At 45.9% G+C, this 24087-nt stretch overlaps 1 protein-coding gene across 1 annotated transcript in view; it reads left to right on the forward strand.

Annotated features, from left to right (window-relative positions):
• Positions 1-6027: 6027 nt before the first annotated feature.
• ARHGAP31 (Rho GTPase activating protein 31) overlaps positions 6028-24087 on the forward strand; it is a 98896-nt gene continuing 80836 nt past the window's right edge. The window contains exon 1 of the mRNA XM_032406612.1: positions 6028-6331. Coding sequence (XP_032262503.1) covers positions 6232-6331 — 100 coding nt within the window. The 5' untranslated portion in view covers positions 6028-6231. The remainder of the gene's footprint in view (positions 6332-24087) is intronic.

Genomic DNA, 24087 nt, shown 5'->3' on the forward strand with positions numbered 1-24087 from the left:
TCACTGAGCCTGGAGCCCGATGCTGGTCTTCATCTCACAACCCTGAGATCACGACTTAGGTGGAAACCAAGAGTCAGATGCTCAACCGACTGAGCCACCCAGGTGCCCCACCAGCCTCCAATTTTATAAACTTGGGGTCATCTTAGACTCTACTCTCTCCTACATTTACTCTTTTATTTTATTTTTTTAAAGATTTATTTATTTATTTATTTATTTGACAGATAGAGAGACACAGCGAGAGAGGGAACACAAGCAGGGGGAGTGGGAGAGGGAGAAGCAGGCTTCCCGCAGAGCAGGAAGCCCGATGCGGGGCTCGATCCCAGGACCCTGAGCTCTAATTTATTTTGAGCTGAAGGCAGACGCTTAACCGACTGAGCCACCCAGGCGCCCCTACATTTACTCTTTTAAATAAAAGTCTGAGGTTCTTAAATATTAGGTAGGGGTACTAATCAATGCAATTGCTTTTATTTAAATTCAATTAGCCAACTTACAGTACATCATTAGTTTCAGATGTAGTGTTCAATGATTCATCAGTTGCATGTAACACCCAGTGCTCATCCCATCATGTGCCCTCCTTAATGCCCGTCACCCAGTTACCCCATTCCCCCCACTGATCCAAGCAATTATATTATAAAAAGTCAGTTAGACTTTATTTTTTTATAATTAAATATTTTTTCTTTTTCACTATTCCCTCACTGTCTGCCCTTTCTATCCCGAAATGCCTAGCTGATGGTGAAGCCACTGAACCCCATTCTCAGCTGGGGAACTGGCTGCAAAGCAGGGTTTCCCCATGCTTTTTTCTCCACCTGAGTAATGCAGCTTTGCAGTTCTAGGAACTGAAGGGGAACTAAACTAGACAATGCTTCAGAGAGAGAGAGAGAGAGAATATCATGTGTAATAATAACTATGTCTGCTCTTCAACTTTTGAGCTAGGAGTAGGACCATGTAAGGCCTTCCTCCTCTGTTCTCACTGCAACAACTTGCTTTTGGAAGCCTACTTAGAGGCAAAACTGACTTCCATGGGCATAGAGGTGGTGGAGCAACGGGAGCCCAGCTGGCATGTTTCAGGGCGTATTGCTAGCGGGTTGCCTCTGCTTCTGGGCCTGAGACACTGATTCTGGTTCCTGTTCCTTCTCATCCGTCAGGGGGCCTCTCTTCCACTCTGTTCTGTTTGATTCGAGAATGGTAATGTGGACCTCCTCCAACCCTACTAGGGAACTTAGCCTACCTCATTTGAACACTTAGAGGTCACAGTTTGCAGCATAACCTAGATCTGGGAACTCATGGCATAGACAAATGCAGTAATGGAACTTGGGATATATAACTTTCTAGAAGTCCTTTTGCTCTGGCCATCCTCATCCTCTACTAGCTTTCAGACACTCAGGGCACTGGCGTCCGGGCCCAGGGTGGGCACAAGGCCTGTCTCATAGAAGAGCCTCACCCAATAGATTAGTCTGCTAGAGCTGCCATAACAGAATACCATAGACTGGGGAGTGGAAACAACAGACGTTTATTTTCTCACAAGTTTTGGAGGCTGGAAGTCCAAGACTGAGGCATCACAGGTTAGGTTTCTCCTTGAGGCTTCTCTCCTTGCCTTGTGGACAGCCACCCTCCTACGGTGTCCTCACACGGTCTTTTCTCTGTGGTTCACATTCCTGGTGTCTCTCTGCATCTTCATCTCCCCTTCTCACAAGGACACTAGTCAGACTGGCTTAGGACCTACTCTAAAAGCCTCGTTTTAACTTAATCACCTCTTTAAAGGCTTTATCCCCAAATACAGTCAGATTCTGAAGTCCTGGAGGTTAGGGCTTTAATACATGAATCTGGCAGGGGAGGCACAATTCAGCTCAAAACACCCAACAACCGGTGATAAAACCAGCATTTTTAAGCTGGAAACAGGGAAGACGAAAGGAGAAGAGAAAATGTACCCAGCAGGAGGATGAGCTGACATTCTCTAACCCAGAACAGAGAATTCAGAACACTCTAAAACTGCTGATTGCTGGGGCGCCCGGGTGGCTCAGTCGGTTAAGCGTCCGACTCTTGATGTTGGCTCAGGTCTTCATCTCAGGGTCCTGGGATGGAGTCCTGGGTCCTCATCGGGCTCCGCAGGAAGTCTGCTTGAGGATTTCTCTCCCTCTCCTGTGCCCCTCCCCCCACTTGTGTGTGCATGCTCTCTCTCTCTCTAAAATAAATAAATAAATCATGAAAAAAATAAAATAAAATTGCTGATTGCCAATTCTAGTTTTACGGCCAAGTAAAAGAAAAGGCTACCCCACACATGACACTAAAATCTCCCCATACCCACTCTCTGTCTTCTGTATCTAATTTATTTATGGCAGAGAAAATTACTAACATCATTGGCGAGGGAAGCAGATGGCACCCTTTGATAGGCAGCAGTCTTAGTTGCCGATAAGATAAATCGTAGGCAACAGCAAAACCCAATGGTGGGAGCTCCATGTGAGTGCAGTGCTTTTTGTCCTATGATAATCTACTGAAGGGATCATTTATACTACCGCCAAACAGCTTAATCTGTCCTCCTATTAGCTAACATTCTTATGCAATCTCCATATAATCTTACTTTCTAGGAAATCCCAAGCCCAACGGATAAACCCTTTGAAACCCAAATCTGATTTTCTTCAGCAGACCCAGAAAAAGGCACACGTCTTCGGGTAAGCAAGGAGAAAGAAAAATGAGAAGAGTAAGAGATAAGCAGAGGAAGGAAAGAGAAAGAAAAGTAGAATGTCCAGAACAAGGGCTAGATTCAAGTTTGGCATCTATCACAGGGCATACTCAGCAATGAAAGGGGACAGGGACAAGTGGGGAGGGGGGCAGTTCTCCAGCTTCCTGAGTCTTGCTGTCACTATGTGGCTTCATTATCTGGCTTGAGAAATTGTGAGTTCTTCCAACCAGAAGTGTAGATAATTGAGAGTTATCAAATAAAGACAAAGAACCACCATGAACATGTATCAGATGTTTGTTCAATCAGCCCAGGCATCATGGACACCTTGGCCAGCGCTCAGTTTTACCTCAACTCTGAACGCAAAACAACTTGAACCCAACTTAACATGACTTATCACGAAGCAGGGACCAAAAGGTCTCAGGCTGTTCCAGGATGAAACTTCTAGGATTGCGGCATCCCCCTGGGGAGTCCTCAGTGAAGCACAGAAGAATCTTAGGGCTGTGTCAGGGTCACCAGCTTTCTCAGTTCACCTAGGCAGTTCTGTTTTATGACAACCTACACTTCTGTGTTTGTTGGTGATTAAGGGGATCTGGTACACAGTTAATGTTATACTGTGAAGTGTATGAGAATTATTTATAAATCACTGGTGGACTTTATTGTGAGAAAGATTATATTTAACAAAAACTATATGTAATTAAAAATTAATTGATATTTGAATAAGGGCTGTTGATTAGTTAATATTATGGTATCAGTATTAATTTCCTAATTTTGATAATTGTGCTCTGGTTATAGCAGATACTAATATTTGGGAAAGCAGAGTGAAGGGTAATGGGAATTCTTTGACTATTATTTGCAAATTTTTTATAAGCTGAAATTACTTCAAAATGAAAAGTTAAAAGAAGATTTTCAAAGATTTAAAGAGGTAATTCAAGAACTTTATCCATATTTTGTGTTCTGGGGGCCTGGACCCAGGAAAAAAGCACCTCTTTGGCCTCTCTCCTTTGCTGCCAAAGTGATGAAATCCACTGTAGGGTAGATGAAATGAACGAATATGAAAGTCCTCGCTAAAGTAAACTCCTAAACAAATGGTAATAGTAATAATTATTGTCTCATATGGAAATGCTTCTCTATAAATAGAGGGAGGAACAAGCCATCATACTGAATACCCTACCAGATATTCTCTAAGTAGCTTACAAAAAGCTTAGAAATTGCTGTCCTGGGGATCCATTGACTGGTTTTGAACAAAGCAGGCATATAACAACAATATTTCAGGAAGGGTCATCAAGCCTTTAGTACATAGGATGGATGGAGTGGGCAGAGCCCAGACTCAGCAAATGCCACTATGAGTTATTCTAATAACTGAGGAGTGAACAATCCTTACTGAATGGGCGTGGAAAAGAAGAAACCCAGAGGAGAGGCATTTTAAAGGACTAGCCTGGAGGTGGGGGTGAGAGGGAAGAAATGAGTCAGTGGTTACTTGAAGATGTCTAGCCAAGATGACTACAGCAATGCTGGTGTCACTGAGAGACGGATGGAAAATGGAAGGAAGGAAACCCCATACACAGAGCTTGGGTTGGGAACTCAAGTGGCTCCAGAAGCCAGGCAGGTGCAAAGGGGGGAAGACAGGCGGTGGGAGCTGCAAACCTGAAAGGGGGCTGTCACAGCTGGACATCAGCAGTCCTTGCCCTGTGGGATTGCACTTTCTTTCCGTGTTACCAGATCTCCCATTTTTGCAAGAGAAGCTAGAAACTCAGATCTCTTAAGTGAAATCTCTTAACCCTTCAAAGTTGGCAATTCATTTAAAAAAATTTTAAAGCATTGTGTTGCCAAACCAAACACATCTGTGGACCAGATTCGGAAGGCAGGCTGTCACTTGTGACCTTTGGCAAAGACAGAAGGTTAAGGGTCAAAGTTCACTGTCACTGTGATACATAGGGAGTTAGGTGACTGTAAAGGGATTCAGTAACTAAAATACTATACTTAAAGTTTCCATCAGCAATCTGAGCTGTATGAATGTCCCTACCCTTCAAGTCTATATATGGATTTGAATTTATACAGGAAGTTTAATCTAATCTTCAAATGGTTAAATCACAAGAATTTGAGTGCTTACTGTGTGCTGAGTACACAGAAGTCAAGGAATTTCAGATCTAACTGGAGAAGAAAAAATCAAGTCCTCCTGAAAACTTGAGACAAATTTTGGAACAGCCCGGGAGACTCCTTTCTCCACATTATGCTAGACTATCAGTCACCTTAAATCCTGGATACCCCGCAAATCACTTCCATTTGGCAAACTTGGAATAATGCGTGTGTGGGATGTGGTGTGGGGGTGGTGTGTGTGTGTGCGCGCGCGCGTGAATCTGTAACCAGAAATCCGATTTCCTGGGCAGTGGTTACAAGGCGGCAGCCCCCAGTCTTCCCTCAGCGTAGGAGGGGAGCTAACTGGGTTGGGGGTACCCGGGCGCAGGAGAGGAGGATGGGAGTGGCTGGCTGGCGGAAAACCGCTCGCCGTCAGGTTTCTCCGCTGGAATCCCAGTCTTTGTCTCTGTCACTACAAGTGTTTGTGTAGGTTCTCCTACCAAAATAGAAAGTGTCAAAGAGATGGTGACAACGAGGATAAAAACAAGGCAGGACTTTTTCTCAGTTCCACCTAGCGCCCTCCGCCCAGAAGGCCAGCGCGCCTCCTCCTGCCGTCCTCCGAGAGCCGCGGTGGGGCAGGAAGCGGGCGGCTGGGGCTGCGGGTCCTCCTGGGAGCGCGGCGGTTTCCTCCCGAGCTGCCCAGTTATCTCCAGAGCCGCAGACCAGCTCTCGGAGGAGCGCGTCCTCCCCCCCCCCCCCCCCCCCCCCCGTACTCCTCAACCCACCCACCTACTTCCTCCGGCCCCGTACACACGCAGCACGGAGCTGCCAAAAATTTCCACCCTCCGCCCCCCTCCCTAGCTAACTTCCTTCCAGCATTTCCTGAGCTGGATGATCCTAGGATTTGTAAGACAGGAAAAAAAGGAAGGCGTGAGGGCGGGCGAGAGAGACAGGATGCTTGTTTGTCGCGTTCCCAAAGCCATCTGAAGGCAAGACAGCGGGCGCAGGGCAGAGGAGCCACGCAGCCCCGGGGCTGTCTCCTCGCCCCCCGGCTGCTGCCCGCTTCCCGCGCTCTCGTCCTCTGCTGGGCATCTGCAGAGGCGGAAAGGAGAGCTCGCCCTCCCTCCGAGGCGGAGGAAAACACCCGAAGACACCGCAGGAGCCCGTGAAAGTCCCTGGGACTCCAAGTGAGGAAGTGACACTCCCGCCGGCCGGCCCGCGGCCGCCAGCTCCGCCCGGCCTCCGGCCCAGCGGCCCTGGAGGAGCGCGCCGTGGACTGCAGGCTCCGCGGCCGCGCCGGGCTCAGCGCCCCGCGGGGTCCATGCGCGCTGCCCCGGGCCGCACTTCCTCCGCGCGCCCATGCGGCCCCCCAGAGCCGCGCCGCAGCCCGTGATCTGAGCCCGGAGACCATCCTAGGCGCGGTGCCAAGCACAGGGGAGGGGGAGACGGAGGGGCAACCTCTTTGGGACTAACTCATGAAGAACAAGGGTGCCAAGCAGAAGCTGAAACGAAAGGGAGCCGCCAGTGCCTTTGGCTGTGACCTGACCGAGTATCTGGAAAGCTCAGGACAGGATGGTAAAGTGCCTTCGCTTTTTCCCCCCGCTTTTCTTTTTGTTTGAGGGCGAGATGGATTCAGTTCACAAGTTAATGTAGTCTAGGCCTGTGGGCGCAGTGTACTTTTTTTTTTCTTTTTAAAGAACACGTATGGTTCCTAAGGTGCACGGCGCTGCCACCCCGACGTGCTGAGGTTGTGGCGGTCCTTCCGTTGGTCGCACACCAGCCGTTAATGGGCGGTGCTGCTTCAAGTTTAACCGGCTACCTCTGCGGGCTGGGGGTGGGAGCTCCAGAGGTCCTGATCGCAAGTTTTGGATGTCGGAGGGGAGGGATGCGGGCTGGACTTGTGGGGTGGTGATCAGTGGGCTTCTCCGGGTACATAATTATGACCGCCTTGGGTGTCCTTCGCGGGATCTCCAATTTCATCTGCTCACATCTTTTTTTATTAATGTGCTGGAAGGCAGGGGGTGCGGTGGATCCTGGCTGGGGGAGTGGTTGCACAAACATTTTCTGAATTTCTGAACTGATGCCAGATATATAGTACCTCCCTCCCTCCCCTTCCCAACCCCCCAGACCCTTTACCTCCTCTTGGCTTTCAGATTAGCATTTGGTGTGTCAGACAAGAAGAGTGCTGTAAAAAGGTCAGAGGGCCTGGATTTTAAAATAGTTTAGGGTATATAAAAGAAAAGGAGAGCCAGTGTCTCTGTTTTCAAGGTCAGATTGGATTTTTTTTTTTTTAAAGGGAATCCTGCAGAGTAGAGACAATTTAAACATTTGTTGGGGGAGAGGGAAAGAAAACAATCTAGAATACAATAACAGCGTTTGAAGTTAGAAGTTTTTAATCATAGGAAAGTTGTGGAAATTGAGCAGAAAATGACTCCTTTTGTAAGGTTGACTGGTCTTGTGCATACCGTGACAAAAAGGCCTTGTCTTCAGAAACTTAAGTGAGAGAGAAAATAGTCCACTATATAGGCCTTGTATTTATACATAGATAGCTATAACAAAGGAGGAAACTGGAGGGCTGTTTAACTGTGCAGAATAATTCTGCCTCCAGGAAAATCATCTCAAAAGCAATTTGATCAGCTCATATCAAACGTGCATCTCAAAAAGAGTGCAATGATTTTGTTTCAATTCCGTTTTGTTTTTTTTTTTAAAGACTCAGCACCACCTAGTAATTTGCAGTGGTGTGATATTCCTGCAGTATTCTAGACTTCAGCCTCTGCTGTGTCATTAGGACAAATGGCTTAGTATCTTAGAGCTTGGGGGACCACAGGTTTCAAAACTGCCTCTTTTGAAACCAAGGTATAACAGTCAACTCATTTCATCCTCTCCAATAATCTGGGAGAGGGCAATTTGAAATAAAATTGGACTGAACTTTTTTGAATGTGATAGAACTCCAAGAGTGCATCTTAACCTCTGCCCTCAGAAGTTCAGAAGGAAATGTTTCCCTCCACCTGTTTTTGTGAGGAACTTCAAGTTTAAGTCCAGGTTCACTACAAATGCTGCTGGGATGCCCCTGCCTGCCATGTTGGTGTTATTCTGGTCCCCCCTTCAAGCATGAGAGACGCATGGGGGTGCATGCTGGTCCCGCCCCATTCTTACAATGTTATAAATCATAGGATGAGCCAGGAATCCCAGCATTCTGTGAAGACACCTCAAAGGCAGACTTTGGCAGCTCTTCTTTCACATGCTTTATAGTTTGGGCTTCCATACAGGTTTCGTTTGGAAAAAGAAAAAGGGAAGGGCGCTACTGCTTAAAGAAAAAAAATTGAAAACCAGTACCCAGTGTTCCCAGCCTTGGGGGGGGGGGGGGAAGCAAGGAAGCCCGAACAGGTAAATTGACCTGCCTAAGGTCATACAGTAAATGACAGAGGGTGCAGAGGGACCTGGCTTACCAGGCTCCTCTCCCCTCCCTAGTTTTCTCATCTAGGCCAACATTCTCCTCTAATGATTTTTTTTTTCCTAAATTGAAAGCAGACAGCCCCGTCACAGGATCAGCAAACTTTCAAGTCTGACATACCTGAATACAATTTAGCTTTGAAACAAAAGGAAACTGACCCAGTTAATGATCTAGACACCATTCTTGTGCCACATGAGAATTAGCTGCGCAAAATAAACAGCTTATATAAATGAGAGTGATTAGGATTTCTTTTTTGCCACATCTAAAACTAGTTATGTAGTTGTCTCTTATTTTTCCTGTAGCATCAGTAAGCAAAATGCTAATGGTTTTTTCTCAAAAAATGTGTTTTCCTCGCGGACTTTCTGAAACATGTATTGGTTAGTAGACAAGGCTTGGACTCTGCTTCCAGGGAGGAAAAGCTGATCTGGGCACTACCCCTCTGCCCACCACCTTGGAAGTTCAACCCAGAATCCTGAGGGTGACAAGTCAACATAGTAAAGAAACCAGAAGGCTGGGGAGGGCCTCATGAGATAGACATGATGATTACTGAATTCTGGAGTCAAGGGTAAGGTGATGATCCTGCAAAGAGACAGAGAAAAATGGATCCAGGTCTGGGAACATAAGGGCAGAAGAGGACAGAGATGTAGGATGCCAAGAGCGCCCTTGTGCTTGGCCAGGGAGGGAAAGCCCCAAGCTGGGGTGGAGGACAAAGCTGGTGACAATTCACTGTGCTCAGGCCATCTGAAAATGGGGAAGCTACACCCCTGAGGCCGAGCATAAAGGATGAATGCCATCCACTTCCGTCATTTGCTGTGGCCAGCCCTGCTACCTTCAGCTGGATAAATCTGCCAGGCCAGGGTGTGTGGGTGACAAATAGGTGTCCAGCTCAGAGTGGAAGCTGCTCAGGCCAAGTGTCATCTTTAATCTTTAGGAAGCTGATGAAAACCAGAAGCCCTTTCTCATAGAAATGTATGCTCGTGCACGCATACACACACACACACACACACACACACACACTCACACACAAATCGTGTATACAGTTTCTGTGGGCATCCACACAGATACCAAGTTCAGACCCTGCTGTTGATTATCCCATCTGCACACAGGCCTGATGTGAAGGGTCAGTTTCCCCCTTTCGCTTCTTTGACCACTTTCCTCCCGCCTGGTAAGAACACTCAAGAATGGCACAGAGTTGCTCGTGGCCAGCTTGGCCAGCACAGTGCCTGCCACCCCAACCCTCAGCTCTCCCCTGGGAACCAGATAATGTTATCTTCCTGGCTGGAGTAGAGGGAGAAGAGCGTCCCTCCCTCACTGGTATGCTGAAAATAGTTTTGGGGGTCTTCTTTTTGACCACTGAATGAGAAGGCCATTGCTTGCATCTATGTAATAAAACCCCATCATTTTGTCATCTGTGGTTGGAAGGCTGCGGGTGAAGCCCTGTGAGGCCAGAGCGCATCCACAAGGGTTTCCCACCTCTCCGTTCTCAGCCCAGTGCCCCGGGTCTCCCCACACGGCTTGGAAACGCTGGGGCCAGGAGCCAAGGGACCAGTAAGAGAACGTTATCGGAAAAGCTGTCCTCTGCCTCCATTTGTGTCAGCTGTCTCCACTCTGAAGGCTGAGGACTTTCTCACCCTTCCGAGCAAATCTGTCATTTTATCTGATCCCTGGGAAAAGGTGATATTGTCTGACGCAGTGGTTTGCCATGGTGGCGGCACATTAGAATCACCTGAGGAGCTTTAAAAAAAAAAAAAAGGTGATGCAAGGTGTTGCCCAGGTCCCATCTCAGAACAATTAAATCAGAATCTCTTGGTGCCCAGGCAGGCATGGGTATGTTTTAAAAGCTTCCTAGATGATTCTGATGTGCAGGCAGAGTTGGGAACCACTGTTTGCTGTATAGGGTTTTACAGACCATTTTCTCCCTGGATAAGGAAACTTGACTATTCAGAATGCATCCTCTGAATGTTTGATAAGAACTGTGAGCCTTTTTATGACTAAGATTTTTTTCTAGTTCTTATCAGATATAAAAGGAAGAAAAAAAATATATATATATAAAATTTCTGAGGCTAAATCATTCTCTCAGTTTGTTTATTGGTTTATTTAACAAATAGGGATTGAGGCACGGTGGGGGTACTGTGAGAGAGAAAGAAACATGCACCCCAGACTCAAGAAATTTACAGTCTAAGGGATGTGAACAAACTTTCAGAAACGAATGGCTCAATGAAGCTTTGAAATTAGCTGTCATAACTGAAGGAGAACATGTAAAAGCTACTATCTACAATCAAACAGATAAGATACCCAAACATAAACAGGAACAAAGTCTTTCTGTTCAAGGCAGGATTTAACACTGCCTGGAGAACCAGGGCAGGTACTCTCTTTGGCTTAGTCTCTTCCTCCCCAGCATCTTGCCGGGCACATCCTTATCACACCCTCCCTTACCTCCTTCTTCATTCTTTAGCTCTCAGCTCCTTCTGGAAACCTTCCCTCACCTCCCAAGTCAGGTGCCCCTGCTGGGGACTCCCATTAGGAGTTCTGGAAGCTTACTGTCTGGCACTGAATTCCAGCTTTGCCTGTTCCTGACCCTGGCGTAAGTTACTTACCCCCCTAGGCCTCAGTTTCCTCACTTGTGAAATGGTGATAAGAGGACTGATATGAAGATAAATGAGTTCATACCGGCAAAGCACTTGGCAGGGGACATGCATGTGGAAAGCTATGAATGTCGCTATTATTATCAGAAGACCCCGGACTTGCCCTAGTATAACCACATACCATCCATGACTGAATGAGGGAGGGCTCCGATGGAACAGGAAAATGATATGGTCAGTTGGGTTAATCAGTCATGAAGAGGGGTGGCGAGCAGATTGATTGCCCCTCTGAACGAAGAGGCCGTTTCATGCAGGCATTTCCCAGGGCCACCGGGGAGTGGACCATCAGTGCAGAGCGGTGGAATAGCAAAACGTCAACCTGAGTCGAAAGGACCCTCAGAACGCTCTGAGAAAGATACCCAGCCGCTCCTGAAACCAAAGGGGACTGAAAGAGAGAAATCAGGTCCTGGAGGTAGAGCTTGTGGGGACAGAACAGCAACCTCACAGGCTTGATTTCGAGGGGCATCCCCATATCTGGGTCTCAGAATTGAACAGGAAGAACCCAAAGAGAAGTAAGCAAACTGAAGCAAACTGACTGATAACACAAAGTCCGACTGTCACTGACTCTGTATGGTCTGGACATGGCAAACAACCCTTACAGAGGATAGAAGCAGCTACTTCCGTCTGCCCACAGCCCTCCCTCCGGCCACCCTCCAGACCTCTGCCAACAGCCCCTTGACCCCAGGCACGGCCTCACCCTTCCGCTTTCCCTCCCCACCCCCACCGGCGGCTACTCAGGTGCCTTCTAGCCTCAGGAGGCTCGGGCTTTGGCCCTGCTGAGGAAGCCCACTCTCCTTTCACCCCAGACATTCGCTGGAGCCAAGTGAACCATCTGCTGTGGGGTAGGAGGGAGCTGGAGGCCTGGCCTTCTGCTGGGGCAGAGGGAAACCTGATGAAAGCGGGAACACATATTTCCATAGCCGAAGCTGTAAATGGGGGGTAAGCTCCCCGGTGCCATTGCAGCTGTAGTTTTTGCTGTATCCTTTTTTTCCCCCCACCCCCACCCGCACTCCATCAGGCATCTGTAAGCTAGCTGGAAAACTTTGCTGTGAGAGTGGGGAGGAGGGGAGAACGCATTCTGAATTCCAGCAGCTGATTGACCTAGGCCGTTCTGAAACACTTGGTGGGGACTGTTTGCTCCTGGGAATCGCCTCACTGGAGAGCTTCCTGGGATCTTGTGGCAGCGTGTGTGACTGTGGGTGGGAGAAGCGGGTGGGCTGAAAGATCCAGGACTTAGTCTGAGGATAAGAAATGTGCCCCCCCCCCTCTTTTTCCATTAGATATTGTAGCTAAATATTTTTGGAACAAAGTAGTGACAGACCCTTCTAATTGGGGCGCCCTGGTCCTCATTTCCTCCAGAACAGACTGATCAAGCTGAGCTGTCCGCCCCCACTGGCCTCTGGGTTTCAGCACTCCACTGTCCCCTCTGTGGTGACTTCACACCAGTCTTGAGGCCCGGGAACGTGGAGCCACTTGTTTTCTTATTGTTTTGTTTTTCACTCATGACTTGCCTTGAATTTAAGCCAATGTAGTTTTTTCCCACTTATCCCCACCCTTCAAATGACCTGTCTTTTTGCTTATGGGTGCATGTCCCACCCGATTTTCTGAATTATTTCTATGCCCCAGTACAAATGCCATGCTTAAGTTTAATTGGTCTTGATGCTCCTCCGCTTCAAGTCTTTACTGAGGTGGGGCCGCAGCCTGCTACAGCTTCAGGAGGCTAGAGCCCATCCCTCTAACTCTCCCCCACCCCAGGATAGTGTTTTAGGTAAGGCTTAAAATAAAGAGCACCCAGAGGAAAGAAGCTGACTGCAACTCAAAGAAGAGCAGATACTGGTATTAGATTTTTTTCTAAGAGCAACTTTTAACGGAGAAAGAGGAGAACATGATGGTGCTAGATGGCTAAAGGAAGAAGGAGGAAAAGAAGGTCTCTTGGAAAGAGAGAAGGGAACCCGAAATGAAGGCCGAGCCCCAAGTCAGACTTGCTTGTTATTATTATTTTTTTTTAAGATTTTATTTCTTTATTTGACAGAGAGAGACACAGCAAGAGCAGGAACACAAGCAGGGGGAGTGGGAGTGGGAGAAGCAGGCTTCCCGCCGAGCAGGGAGCCCAATGCGGAGCTCGATCCCAGGACCTTGAGATCATGACCTGAGCCAAAGGCAGACGCTTAATGACTGAGCCACCCAGGCACCCCTTTGCTTGTTATTTTTATTAGGAGTTAGAGTTACTGTCTGCATTGATTGCTTCCTATGTGCCAGTCAATTTATACATACAAAGTAATATTTTTGACATCTGTAAGAATCAGGCATTTTTTTATTCCCATTTTATAGAGGAGGAAACTTGATGAAAAAGGTTAAATATCTTACAAAGATTATAGAGATAGGAAAGGCAGGATTTAAATCCAGATCTCCCAGACTCCCAAGGCCACAGTCCTCGGCACAAACACAGTCTCCCAGAGTAGCACATTTTAGAATTTGGCGTTTACGTTACAGTTTTGTCAAAACAAACAAACAAACAAAAACAAAAAACAAAACCCACAACCCTGCAAAAAAAAGTAGCTTTTTCTCTCTTTGCTTCGTTCTCCGCACCCCCGCCCCCCGCCATTAGATCATTAATAGTAATAACAACGGACATTTGCATGGCACTTTACCCTCTGCAAGGCGCTTTTCACACACATCTGTTCTAAACCTACCAACTTTCAAGACCAACCAGACCCCACCTTTTCCTCCCAGGCCCCTCCCTGCCCACAGCAGCCACAGTCCTCTTCCCTCTTGGAACACCCTTTGCGTTAGAGTCAGAGACACCCAATTTGATCTTCATTCCCCTATTATTGTATTTTCTGGCTGGCACGTCAGTGGTGAGCTCTGCTGAAGGCAGGTGGCAGTCAGCGGCTTAGGCAGATTTGGTCGTGCCCTGCACCTCTCAGGGTGAGCCCCGTGGCCGACACACAGCACTTGATTGACTGACCCTATTTCCTCCGCAGGAAGTCAGAGTTACAGCCCTTCCAGGAAGCTCAGGACCAGAGACATTGCTGATGTGCTAGAGCATCAGGAATCCAAGATTGTTTAAGGTTCCCCATGGGGGCTTCTAGCTACTCCAAGATAGAAACTGACCCAGACTTTGCACAGGACGCCCCAGAAACACTGCCTTTTCCTGGTGCCTCACCAGTCACTCCTTGGTATGAACCACATTCTTGGCGGGGCCCCAGAACCAACTGAGTTTCTGGGATGGAGTCTCAGGCACTCGTTGTTCTAGTTCAAGCTTGGCTGATGCATACCAGGCCCTAGTACCACGCCCATGGCCTGATGCTGCCCCAGAATGCCTTTGGGGCCCCCTCCCCACCACCCCCAGAGAGAGAGGGATGAATGTCACCCCCCCCAACCAAAGCAACATATCCCAGCTCTTACTGTTACAGACACTAGAAAATAATTTGACATATAAAGTAGGATTCTGGCAAACTATAAATGTATCTATAGCTTTCGTGACAGGCAACTGAGCTAATTTGTGCAATTATGCATATTTCTTTCCCTGGCTCTTTTCATGTTTTTATTCAGAAACCATCTTGTGTGGGGTTTTTCATTTCAACGCAACAAGTATTTATGGGACTCTAATGTGCAGGACACTCTCGGATTTACAAAGATGCTCTCAAGTTGCTCTCAGCCTAGTGGGGTCGTGGGAGAGGAAGATACCTAAAAGAGGTACAAAGAATGAAATGAGGGCTCCATGATAAATATCGTCCGACCATGAGGAATGACAGAGATAGGGGGAGATGGGATGCTTGGTGTCTACAGACAGGAAACAACATGGTCTTGCCTGATACTTGTGATTGCTCACGCCTTCTTGCCCTCTGAGGGAGAAGACGATGAAATTCTGAGAAAGGTGGTTGAGAGTGACTTCTAGTGGCCAGGCTTGGGGGCGGGGGCTGTTTTCAGTGGCAGGAGAGTGAAGCTACCCTCAGGAGAATACAGAGTAGCGGATCATACCAAGAGTGGCAACTGGTTTAGCTGTTGTCTGTGCCCTGCCTAAGGGCAGGACAACGAGGGAGTCTGTTAAAAGAGAAAACTTTTTTTAATGATGTTAAGTGACCGTCCCAATTATGTGTCTTGATTCAGTCTAGCAGTATGGTACCAGTGTACCTCGACCTCTCCCTATGGTGTGGAAAGTTCTTTTTGTCTCCCATTTTTTATATGAAGACCAACTCAGGCTGAGTAACTTACCTAACATCACCCAGCCAGGAGGTAGAGGAACCAGGACTGAAAGCCTGTCTGTCCGACATTAAATTCCCATTCCACAGCTTTGTGTCCTCTGGACCCAAACAGGTCAGCTGGCGATAAATCAGGCTCTGAGATGCAGAGCTCCATTTTACCATGCAGTGCCAAGGTGATAAGTTCAGCAGGATTTAGCTAGACTTTAATAAAACTTCTGGCAATGGAGTTCTCATCCCCAGTTTTTCAAAGTAAAACATTGAGGTTCCAAATGGCAGGCTTCTAAACAGAGAGCATGCCCTGTTACCATAAGTAGTCCCTTCCACCACTTCTTTCCCATCTGTTTCCTGCATGCAGAGTATTATTGGGAAACAATGATGTCAGCCCTTCCATATAAATCTACACCTCCCTGCTTGCCCCTCCCCTACAATGCATATTTTTGTTCCTCTTTCTGGCTTTTGTCTTGCTGTTCTGTTCCTTAAGGACTCACGCTTTTGGCGTCAATTGTTGGCTTTCTTTTTTAATATGTTTTAGCTATTTAAGCGTATTGTGGCCTTCAAAGTGCACATGCTTTTTTGGGTCCATATTTGGAAAATCTTTTGTTTGGCTAATAGCTAGAACATGGGCCTGATGTTAATGGGGAGGAGCCATTTTGCTTTATGGCAAAGCAAAGCTAGATGCAGGGCCCTGAATGGGCTCACAACTGAGGACACAAACACTACTTGGGGCCCCTTAGAGGGTGCATTAAAGCTCTTTGGACCCTGGGCACAGAGCCTGTAGCTGAAGGTCAGGAAAATATACTCATGGAGTAATCTGTTTTTTCTCACCCCAAGCCTGACTTTCAAATGGGACATGGTTTCCTCAGTTCCCCTTTCTCTACTGCCCCTAATGACAATTTGGTTTCAGAAAGGAAAGGCGGGGGGGGGGGGGGGGGGGGGGGGGGGGGGGGGGGGGTGGGCGTGAGGGGGTGGGGGTGGGGAGCATGAGTTTTGAATTCTGGGTTTAAGAATTCTGGACCTCTCTTTTTAAGCCTCAGGCAGTGATACTCAAACTCTACTGGGCATAAGAATGACTAAAATTGCAGCTTTTACTTTTTAAATGGAATCTAAAATTGAATTTCAAAATGTAAAAAATATTAGTTAAAGTTAGTACACTTTAGTACACTATAAGGAGTATTAGAAATACTCCTTAAATTCCATTTCAGACACCTCGAAACAAAATGGACATCTAGTAAGAATTTCCGATAGGCACTTGCCTAGGTCCTCTAGTATCTGGGTCTTTGGAGAGCATGAGACTTCACTGAGTGAGTTCTACGGTTTCTAGGGCTGTGAGCTGAAAAGTACCCCTGCATAGCAACATTCTGAGGTCAGTCCCTCAGAGATTCTGCTTTTGTAGGTCTGAGATGGGGTCTCAAGGAATCCACATTTTAAAGATGAGCTCCAGGTGATTCTGATATCTTTCGTCTACTGATCTCATTTTCAGAAACATGGACTTAGCCCACAGAAAGAAGCAGCTGAGCGAAACCACATTTATTTTCTTCATTATATTTTACATATTGCTCAAATCTTCAACAGTAAACATGCAGTTTTACTGCTCAAATTTGGGGGGGGGCGCAGTCTTTTAAAATTATAATAGAAATGGGATTGTCCTGATTCATTAAACTTTTCATAAAGCCTTTTTGTTTTAATCCTTATGAAAAATCTTTGTAAGTTCTGTTCGTTTGCTTTCCTGCCTTAATAGGTGCAGTTTAGTGAAATCAATTAACTTCTTCTCTGAGAAGCGGTGTGACAAGGTAGTTAGCATGTGGCTTTTTTGCTGATAGTCTGCCTTGGTCCAAATTTCAGCTCTGCCACATACTAGCTTTGTGACCCTGGACCAGCTACCAGATCTCTCTGTGCTTCTGCTTCCTCATCTGTAAAGTGGGGATTATGATATCATTGCGCAGGGTTATTATGAGGACCAAATGAACTGGTGCACTGCTTGGAATTTAATAAATCTTCCGTAAGTGTTAACTATGGTTAGTATTTCCTTGGTGATTGGAAATCTTACCCTGTGTCAGCCTCATTACTCAAAATGTGGTTCCTGAGTAATGCTGCAGATATGGAAAGTTAAGGGAGCTGAGAACGAATACTATTCTGAGGCTCCTATATATCTCTAAGGGCTTCCTCTTTAAAAAAAAAAAATTCTTTAATATACATCCAATTATTTATTTTCTTTGGTTGGATGCATAAAAATGCTAGTCTTAAGACTTCCATTTGTTGATAAATATTTCTGGGGGTAGGACCGTGGCAGCCTTTCTAAATTTTACATTTCTTTAGTAATCAGAAAAAGTAATCTAAACACAAAATCAAAAGGAAAAAAAAATGAGAGGTATGGTACAAGGCTACAATCATAGTGATAGCCATCTAATCTTCTAGTTTCCATTTGTATTTCAGGAGGGCTATAAATCTGGAAAATGAGCCTGTTTTCATCACTGAGGGAACAACGTAAGGCCAGGGTTTTAGCTGGCCCAGATGCTATTTCACATCTGCCTATTTCTTTGTTCCACAGCCGCATTTTGACAGTTGACTGAATGCAGTAGATCTGACTCAATCTTAGCCTGTACGAACAGAATCTTAGGCTGTAAAATGTACGGATCCATCCTGTACTCGTCATGGGTTGAATCAAATATGGAGTCTGTGTTCATTTCTCAGTGCTGTATTTGAAGATGGAAGCTTGTACACAGAAGTATATTTAGGAAGGTAATCAGGGTGGTGAAGTGTAGACCTTCATTACTTCTCACTTTCAACGGCCACCTGTCCTAGTTTCCTAAATTATCTCCTCCCCTGTGTAGAAAGAAAATCTGCTCCTTGAAGACTGGGACCATGCCCTGTTTCTCTGTGTGTTCAATGTCTGCAGGACTGGTTCCTTTCTGGAGGCTCTCAAGGAGAATCCATTTTCTTGCCTTTTCTAGCTTCTAGAGGCTGTTCTCGTTCCCTGGTTTGTGGCCCCTCACCACATCTCTCTGATTTCCTGCCACTTTCTTATAAAGACCCTGTGATTACATCAGATAATTCAAGATAATCTCCTCATCTTGAGATCCTTAGCTTGACCACATCTGCAAAAATCCTTCTAGACATATGAGGCAACATTCACAGGTTCCAGAATAAGGACATGGACTTCTTTGGGGTGCCATTACTCAACCTACCACAGTCTGTTTTCCCCACAGCCCATTGGCTCAATAGATATTAATAATGTGAATGAAGGGGGGCGCCTGGGTGGCTCAGTCGTTAAGCGTCTGCCTTCGGCTCAGGTCATGATCCCAGGGTCCTGGGATCGAGTCCCACATCGGGCTCCCTGCTCGGCAGGAAGCCTGCTTCTCCCTCTCCCACTCCCCCTGCTTGTGTTCCTGCTCTCGCTGTCTCTCTCTCTGTCAAATAAATAAATAAAATCTTTAAAAAAAAAAAATAATAATGTGAATGAAGGGAATAGGGTGTTGATTATGGGAGGGGAGGAAGAGATGGGCATCAGCATTTTAAACACTTACCATAAACCAGGCCCTGGGTTAGCTGGGACACAGGGATGAACATGCATTGTCTGTCCCTGTGGGATCTCACAGTCTCATGCAGGAGATGAACACATTCTCAACTGATTCTCACACAAACCACAATAGGAGGTGGATGACATTAATTCTGACTCAGAGGAGCTGGGTCTTCTAAGATGAGTGGAATCTGAGAGGTCTCTGCCTGAAAGGAAGATATTTCAGACAGAGGGAAGAATCTAAGCAGAGGCATTGGGTGTAAAACATTATGGCAGGATCAACATTCTCAAAAGAAGAACAAAGAGAACAGGGATGAAGCATGAGCCATCCACCTGCCGGGACTAGGTTTATAAGAATAAATGGCTTATTAAATGACCATTATAAATCTTCCAAAGAAAAAAAGAGCAATTGGCACAAATGTGCCAGTTTATATTCCAATTCGATAAAGGAAGAATCTTAAGCCACCTTTAAAGCTTTTGTGTCCTTTTTGCTGTTTCTGTTGTTGCTGGTAAGAAAAAAATTGCACCCCAGTCTAGGAATAAACTTCCTCCAGGGGGAGGAAAAATGAAGTGCCCCAAGCAGTTATATCCCAGAGTTTTAGTTTATTCCATCTATTTATAATCTTAGGAAATTTCACTTTTCTCTGTCTTGTGGATGATAACCAGAGCAATGTTTAATATTTCAAACCCAAGTTTTATTTGAGTTGAAAAATTTTGTAATGTCCCTTCCCACCTACCTCCTGGCCACACTTCTACTCTATCCCATCTCTTTTTCTTCGGCGTTTTTCTTCATCCTTGTCATTCCTCCAGTTTAAGAAACCATGGAGTAGTTATCAGATCCATTGTTCTTGTCAGTTTTCCTCCCAGGTACCATTTTGAGCTTGGCCCAGTATGCTCCCACTCCACTGTAGGATGGCCATCCCCACCTCAGAGCAGTGTCCTCCCCACCCTGAGAGGTCTCCATCTCTGAGGAGACCTTGGGGTCCCTTGGAGGTGGGCCTCCCTGTCCAGCGCCCGCCTCACCTCTGCCAGATTCCACAACTCCAAGAACTAAAAATACTTCAGCCTCTGCTTTTCACTCTGGCAGGCACTCAAACTGGTTTTGTTCCTTGTGACTGAAAAGCAGAGGACCAGAAGGAAGCAAGACTAGCTCGATGGTCAGCACCTGCTTGAGGGGCTCCCTCCCAGAGATGCATTCGCTCCCATTCCGGATGGCGGTGGTCTCCATTACCCCCTCACCAGAATAGCTCCTCTGACAAAGCTCTGCTATCCCTTGACTCCTGAGTGGAATTGGCAGGAGTCATGAAAAAATACAGGATGTGATTTTAATGAGGCATAAACACCTGCCACAGATGCAAGCCATCGTCTTCTCTTGTAAAATTATAAAAGTAATTGTAAAAAAAAAAAAAGAAAGAAAGAAATTGAAACAATATGGAGATTTAGAAAGTACAGAGTCCCTTCTCACACCCTTGCGGTCCCATGTGTGAGTCAGGGCTGGATTCAACCAGACTAGTTCTGTATGGCGGAACTTTCTGAGGGAAATGTGCTCTGTCTGCACTGTCCGATTTGGCAACCACTGGCCACATGTGGCTGGTAGTACTCGATTGTGGCTAGCGCTACTGAGGAACTGAACTTTACATTTTAGTTAATTTAAATTTACATAGCCATTTGTGGCCAATGGCTATTGTATTGAACAGCCCAGAGAACTTTCTCTGTGTATATGCTAAAAAATATACACATAGAATGAGTTTCTTTGTTTTTTTTCCCCCACAAAGTTACAACATATATATGTTTTGAGATAGGCTGTTATAAATAATAGAAGATCTTGCAGAACTACCCATTTTTGTAATTGTATATAGCTCAGTCTGACTCCTTTTCATCATTGCATGGGATTCTGCTGAATGAATGGGTTGTTAAGTTTAATTTTATTTTTTTTAAATCAGGTATCACATTCCTGTGTTTCCAAATGTAAAAGACTCTAACGGGCATAGTAAAAAAATCTCCCTCCCATCCCTGTCCTCAGCCTCCCTATTCCTCATCCCAGAAGTAACTAGTGTTAATTTTCTTGGAAATCTTTCCATAGATATCCTGTGCATATATACAAGCAAATATATATATACTTTTTATAAAATATCATAATTTATTTAACCATTTCTTTCCCTTTTTACAAGTTCCTATAAAGCTTCTCTTATTGTCTAAATACTGATCAATTGATTTAGTATGTATCGAATATGTTGTATGAGCCATGCATCATTTTCATTAATAATTGTTATCATCTATAACTTATTGAATATTAATACTGCTTCCCTTTGCTTATAATGAGGGGAGAATTTGCTAGTCCACAGGCTTCTAGTTATACGTTAAACATGTGTTCCAATATTCCTTAGGGATGTTGGCTGGTCAATCCATAGTCTGTCAGCTGGAGTCCAGGCCCTGGGTTAAGGCTGAGGCTGGGGGCAGGGAATAGTTAGAAGCTATTTGGCCCTCATGGTGGCAAAGCCACGGCATCTTGATCACAGTGCTCTGGTCATCTGAGCCATGTTAGCACAGGCCACAGAGACCCAAGAGGTGGCAATAACAGTGAAACAGGTGACAGCCTAAATAGGAATGTATCCCGAAGCTGAGCGTCCATATTTTTGCAAAAACTATATCTTACAGTAGAATTGGAAAAGAGAATGTCTGATAAGAGCCTTTCATCAGTATCACTCTCTACAGCCTTGACTGGCTTCCCAGTGCCCTTAAGACAAACATCGGCTCCATAAATGCCAATAAGGTTTACCAGATGTCATCCTCAGAGACCTGCTTTCTCTGTGGCCTCAAAGGACACGACCTACCCACCTGAGCATTACCCCCCACCACACTGTTCTTCTCATAGTTCCTCAAAAGTACTGTGCTCTTCTTGCCTTCAAGTGATTGTTTGTGCTCCTCTCTCTGTGCAGAATATTCACCCTATCTCCTATCTCTCTTAAGCTCCACCAGGGGTCTTGACAACTCCAACCCATCACTTGGGTCTCAGCGCGGATGTCTCATCCTCCAGGATGCCTTCCCTGATCCCTCTGAGGAAGAGTCGGGTGCCTGTCCTATGTGCCGCCATTCTACCCTGTACTGCTCAAAGCTGCTCTTGCCACACTGAATGTACCATCCTCACATCTACCCTATCCCTGCCTCATTCTAGACTCTCCATGACTCTGGGTCAACTCTGTGAGATCAGGAGCCATGCCTCCTGGTTCACCACTTTATCACTGGTGCCTAGCATAATGCTCACAAATATGTGTTAAATGAGTAGATGGAGCCAGGGAAGGGCAATGCTTGCTGTCTTGGGTCCTAGTAGTGGTGGGGTGGGGATGGAGGAGTGGGTCTGTGTGAATATTTTGCACATATGTGTGCATCTGTCATGTGACTATGTATCCAAAGTGGAGACTGTGGAGGTGGAGGCGGAATCCACTGGTGGAGCGTGGGGTGGAATCTTCCTTCAGCAAATAATTGTCCACTGGTCTTAGGCAAATCATCACACTCTCTGAATCTCAATTTCCTCATCTAAGAGACAGGAATTAGACTTAGATGAGAAAATATAAGCCAAAGAGCTTTTAAAATGGGAAACGAATTCCAGTATTTATGAATAGTTCTGCTGCAGTTTAGACACTTGTGCTCAGGAAAGACTGAACGGCCCCAAAGGCTGTGTTTACTGATACGCTGTGAATTTGATGCCTCCTTGTAGACATCACCCACTGCCATATTGGAAGGAAACCAGGAGGGCTGTTTCCCTAGGCACCCTTGTGCCTCCCCATCTCTGCCAGCTTCAAGCATCGGCTACCAACAGAGGTTCTTTTTCAGGGCCTTTAAGTAACTCGTGCAGGTGCACAGCTGGGGCTCCCCTTGCATTCAGTGCCGGGGTCATCCTGTGCCAAGGCAAACACGGAGATGAATGAACTAGACGCTAATGTGTCATTTTAGAGCTGAAAGAACCTCAGAAAATTGTTACCCAGACTTCTGGTTTCATACACAGAGAAACCTGAGGCCCTGGACAGGATAGTAATTTGCCTGAGAAAATGCAGCTGGCCAGTGGTGTTTTCTGGCTGCCAGGTGGTGTTAGCCAGAGAGAACAGGTCAGTGCATTTCTCAGAACCATCCAGCATCAGGAATCCCTGAAAGAGGAGAAGAGGCTCAGATGATAACTGCCAAGGAGGATTCAGAAGACTGAGTACCTCACAGCCTGAGAAAAAATATCCTGTATTATATGGCTGGCTACAAGGAGGACGTCTGTTTGCTGGCATAGAAAGATGTCCAACAATATCTAAGTGAAAATGCTTACAAAACGTATACTGTATAATTTTATTTTAGTAACTATATATATAAAAACAAGTCAGGGGGAATATACTCAAAACATTAACAATAGCTTTCTTCTGGATGGATGCTTTTCTCTTTCTTCTGCATACTTTGCTGTGTTGCTGTGGTTGTTTTTTTTTTTTTAATGATTTGGGGTTTTTAATAATGTATATGTAGAATGTGTATACTTTGGAAAAACAATAAGGCGTTTTCATTTTGTAAAACCATACAGATTCCCTAAATTATTCCAACTTTCTTTACTCTGGTTTTGTTTTTATCAACAACTTTTATCATCTGCACTTACCCTCCTGAGGGAGGCGCTCATCTATACAGAGGCTAGACCCAATTGTGAATTCCTATTAAAAAAAATTTTTTTTTAAAGATGAAATTGCCATTAGATGTCACAAAGTCATCCCCACAGGACTTGGTTGCAGAGAATGGATCACTCTCAGATGAACTTGCCAAATTCAGGTTCTGATTCTGCCAAGGAGAAGACAAGGAGCCTAGCTAGCTGTGATGACTCCACGAAGGTCCAGCTTCCCCCATGCACACACCCCTTGAGGCCCTCCTTAACACATCAGCTGGACTCACAGTCCTTATGGCCACTGCTTGGGGTTCACGGTAGAGCACTCTTGGAAGCCGTTGGCAGCGCATCCTTGAATCTCCAACATAGGGAGAGAGAACTTTGGTTTGAGGTTATGCAAAAGTATGGCTGGCTGACTGCTCTAGTCACCTGCCGAATTTTGCAAGAGACTTGCACGAGGCCATCAAAAAGTGTGAGACAAATATTTTTTGGTTTGTAAAAGTAAAGTCCAAGTTAATAGGAGGACAGAGAACCTGCCAAGATTGTGCGGGGGTGGGGGGGGTAACGAACCCTTAGATGGTGCCTTACCAAGTGTTTTTACCAAATCCTCTCCTTTGTCCTTCATAATCCTGTGAGATGAAACAGGTTATTATTGCACCTGCTGTGTAATAAGGACACTGATGGTCCCCAAGGACACAGAACTGGTAACACCAAATCCATGGCCTTTAGTTGCTGCTTACTAGGACGCAAGATTTATGTAGCTAGTATGCATGCGTAAAGCTCTGGATTAGGAATCAGAAGACCTATGTATTTGTCATGTGACCTTGTGGGAGTCCCTTCATCTTTCTGAGCCTTAGCTTCCTCATCTGTAGAATGGGGA

The sequence above is a fragment of the Phoca vitulina genome, unplaced genomic scaffold (genome assembly GCF_004348235.1).
Source record: "Phoca vitulina isolate PV1807 unplaced genomic scaffold, GSC_HSeal_1.0 scaffold8, whole genome shotgun sequence".
Lineage (NCBI taxonomy): Eukaryota > Metazoa > Chordata > Mammalia > Carnivora > Phocidae > Phoca > Phoca vitulina.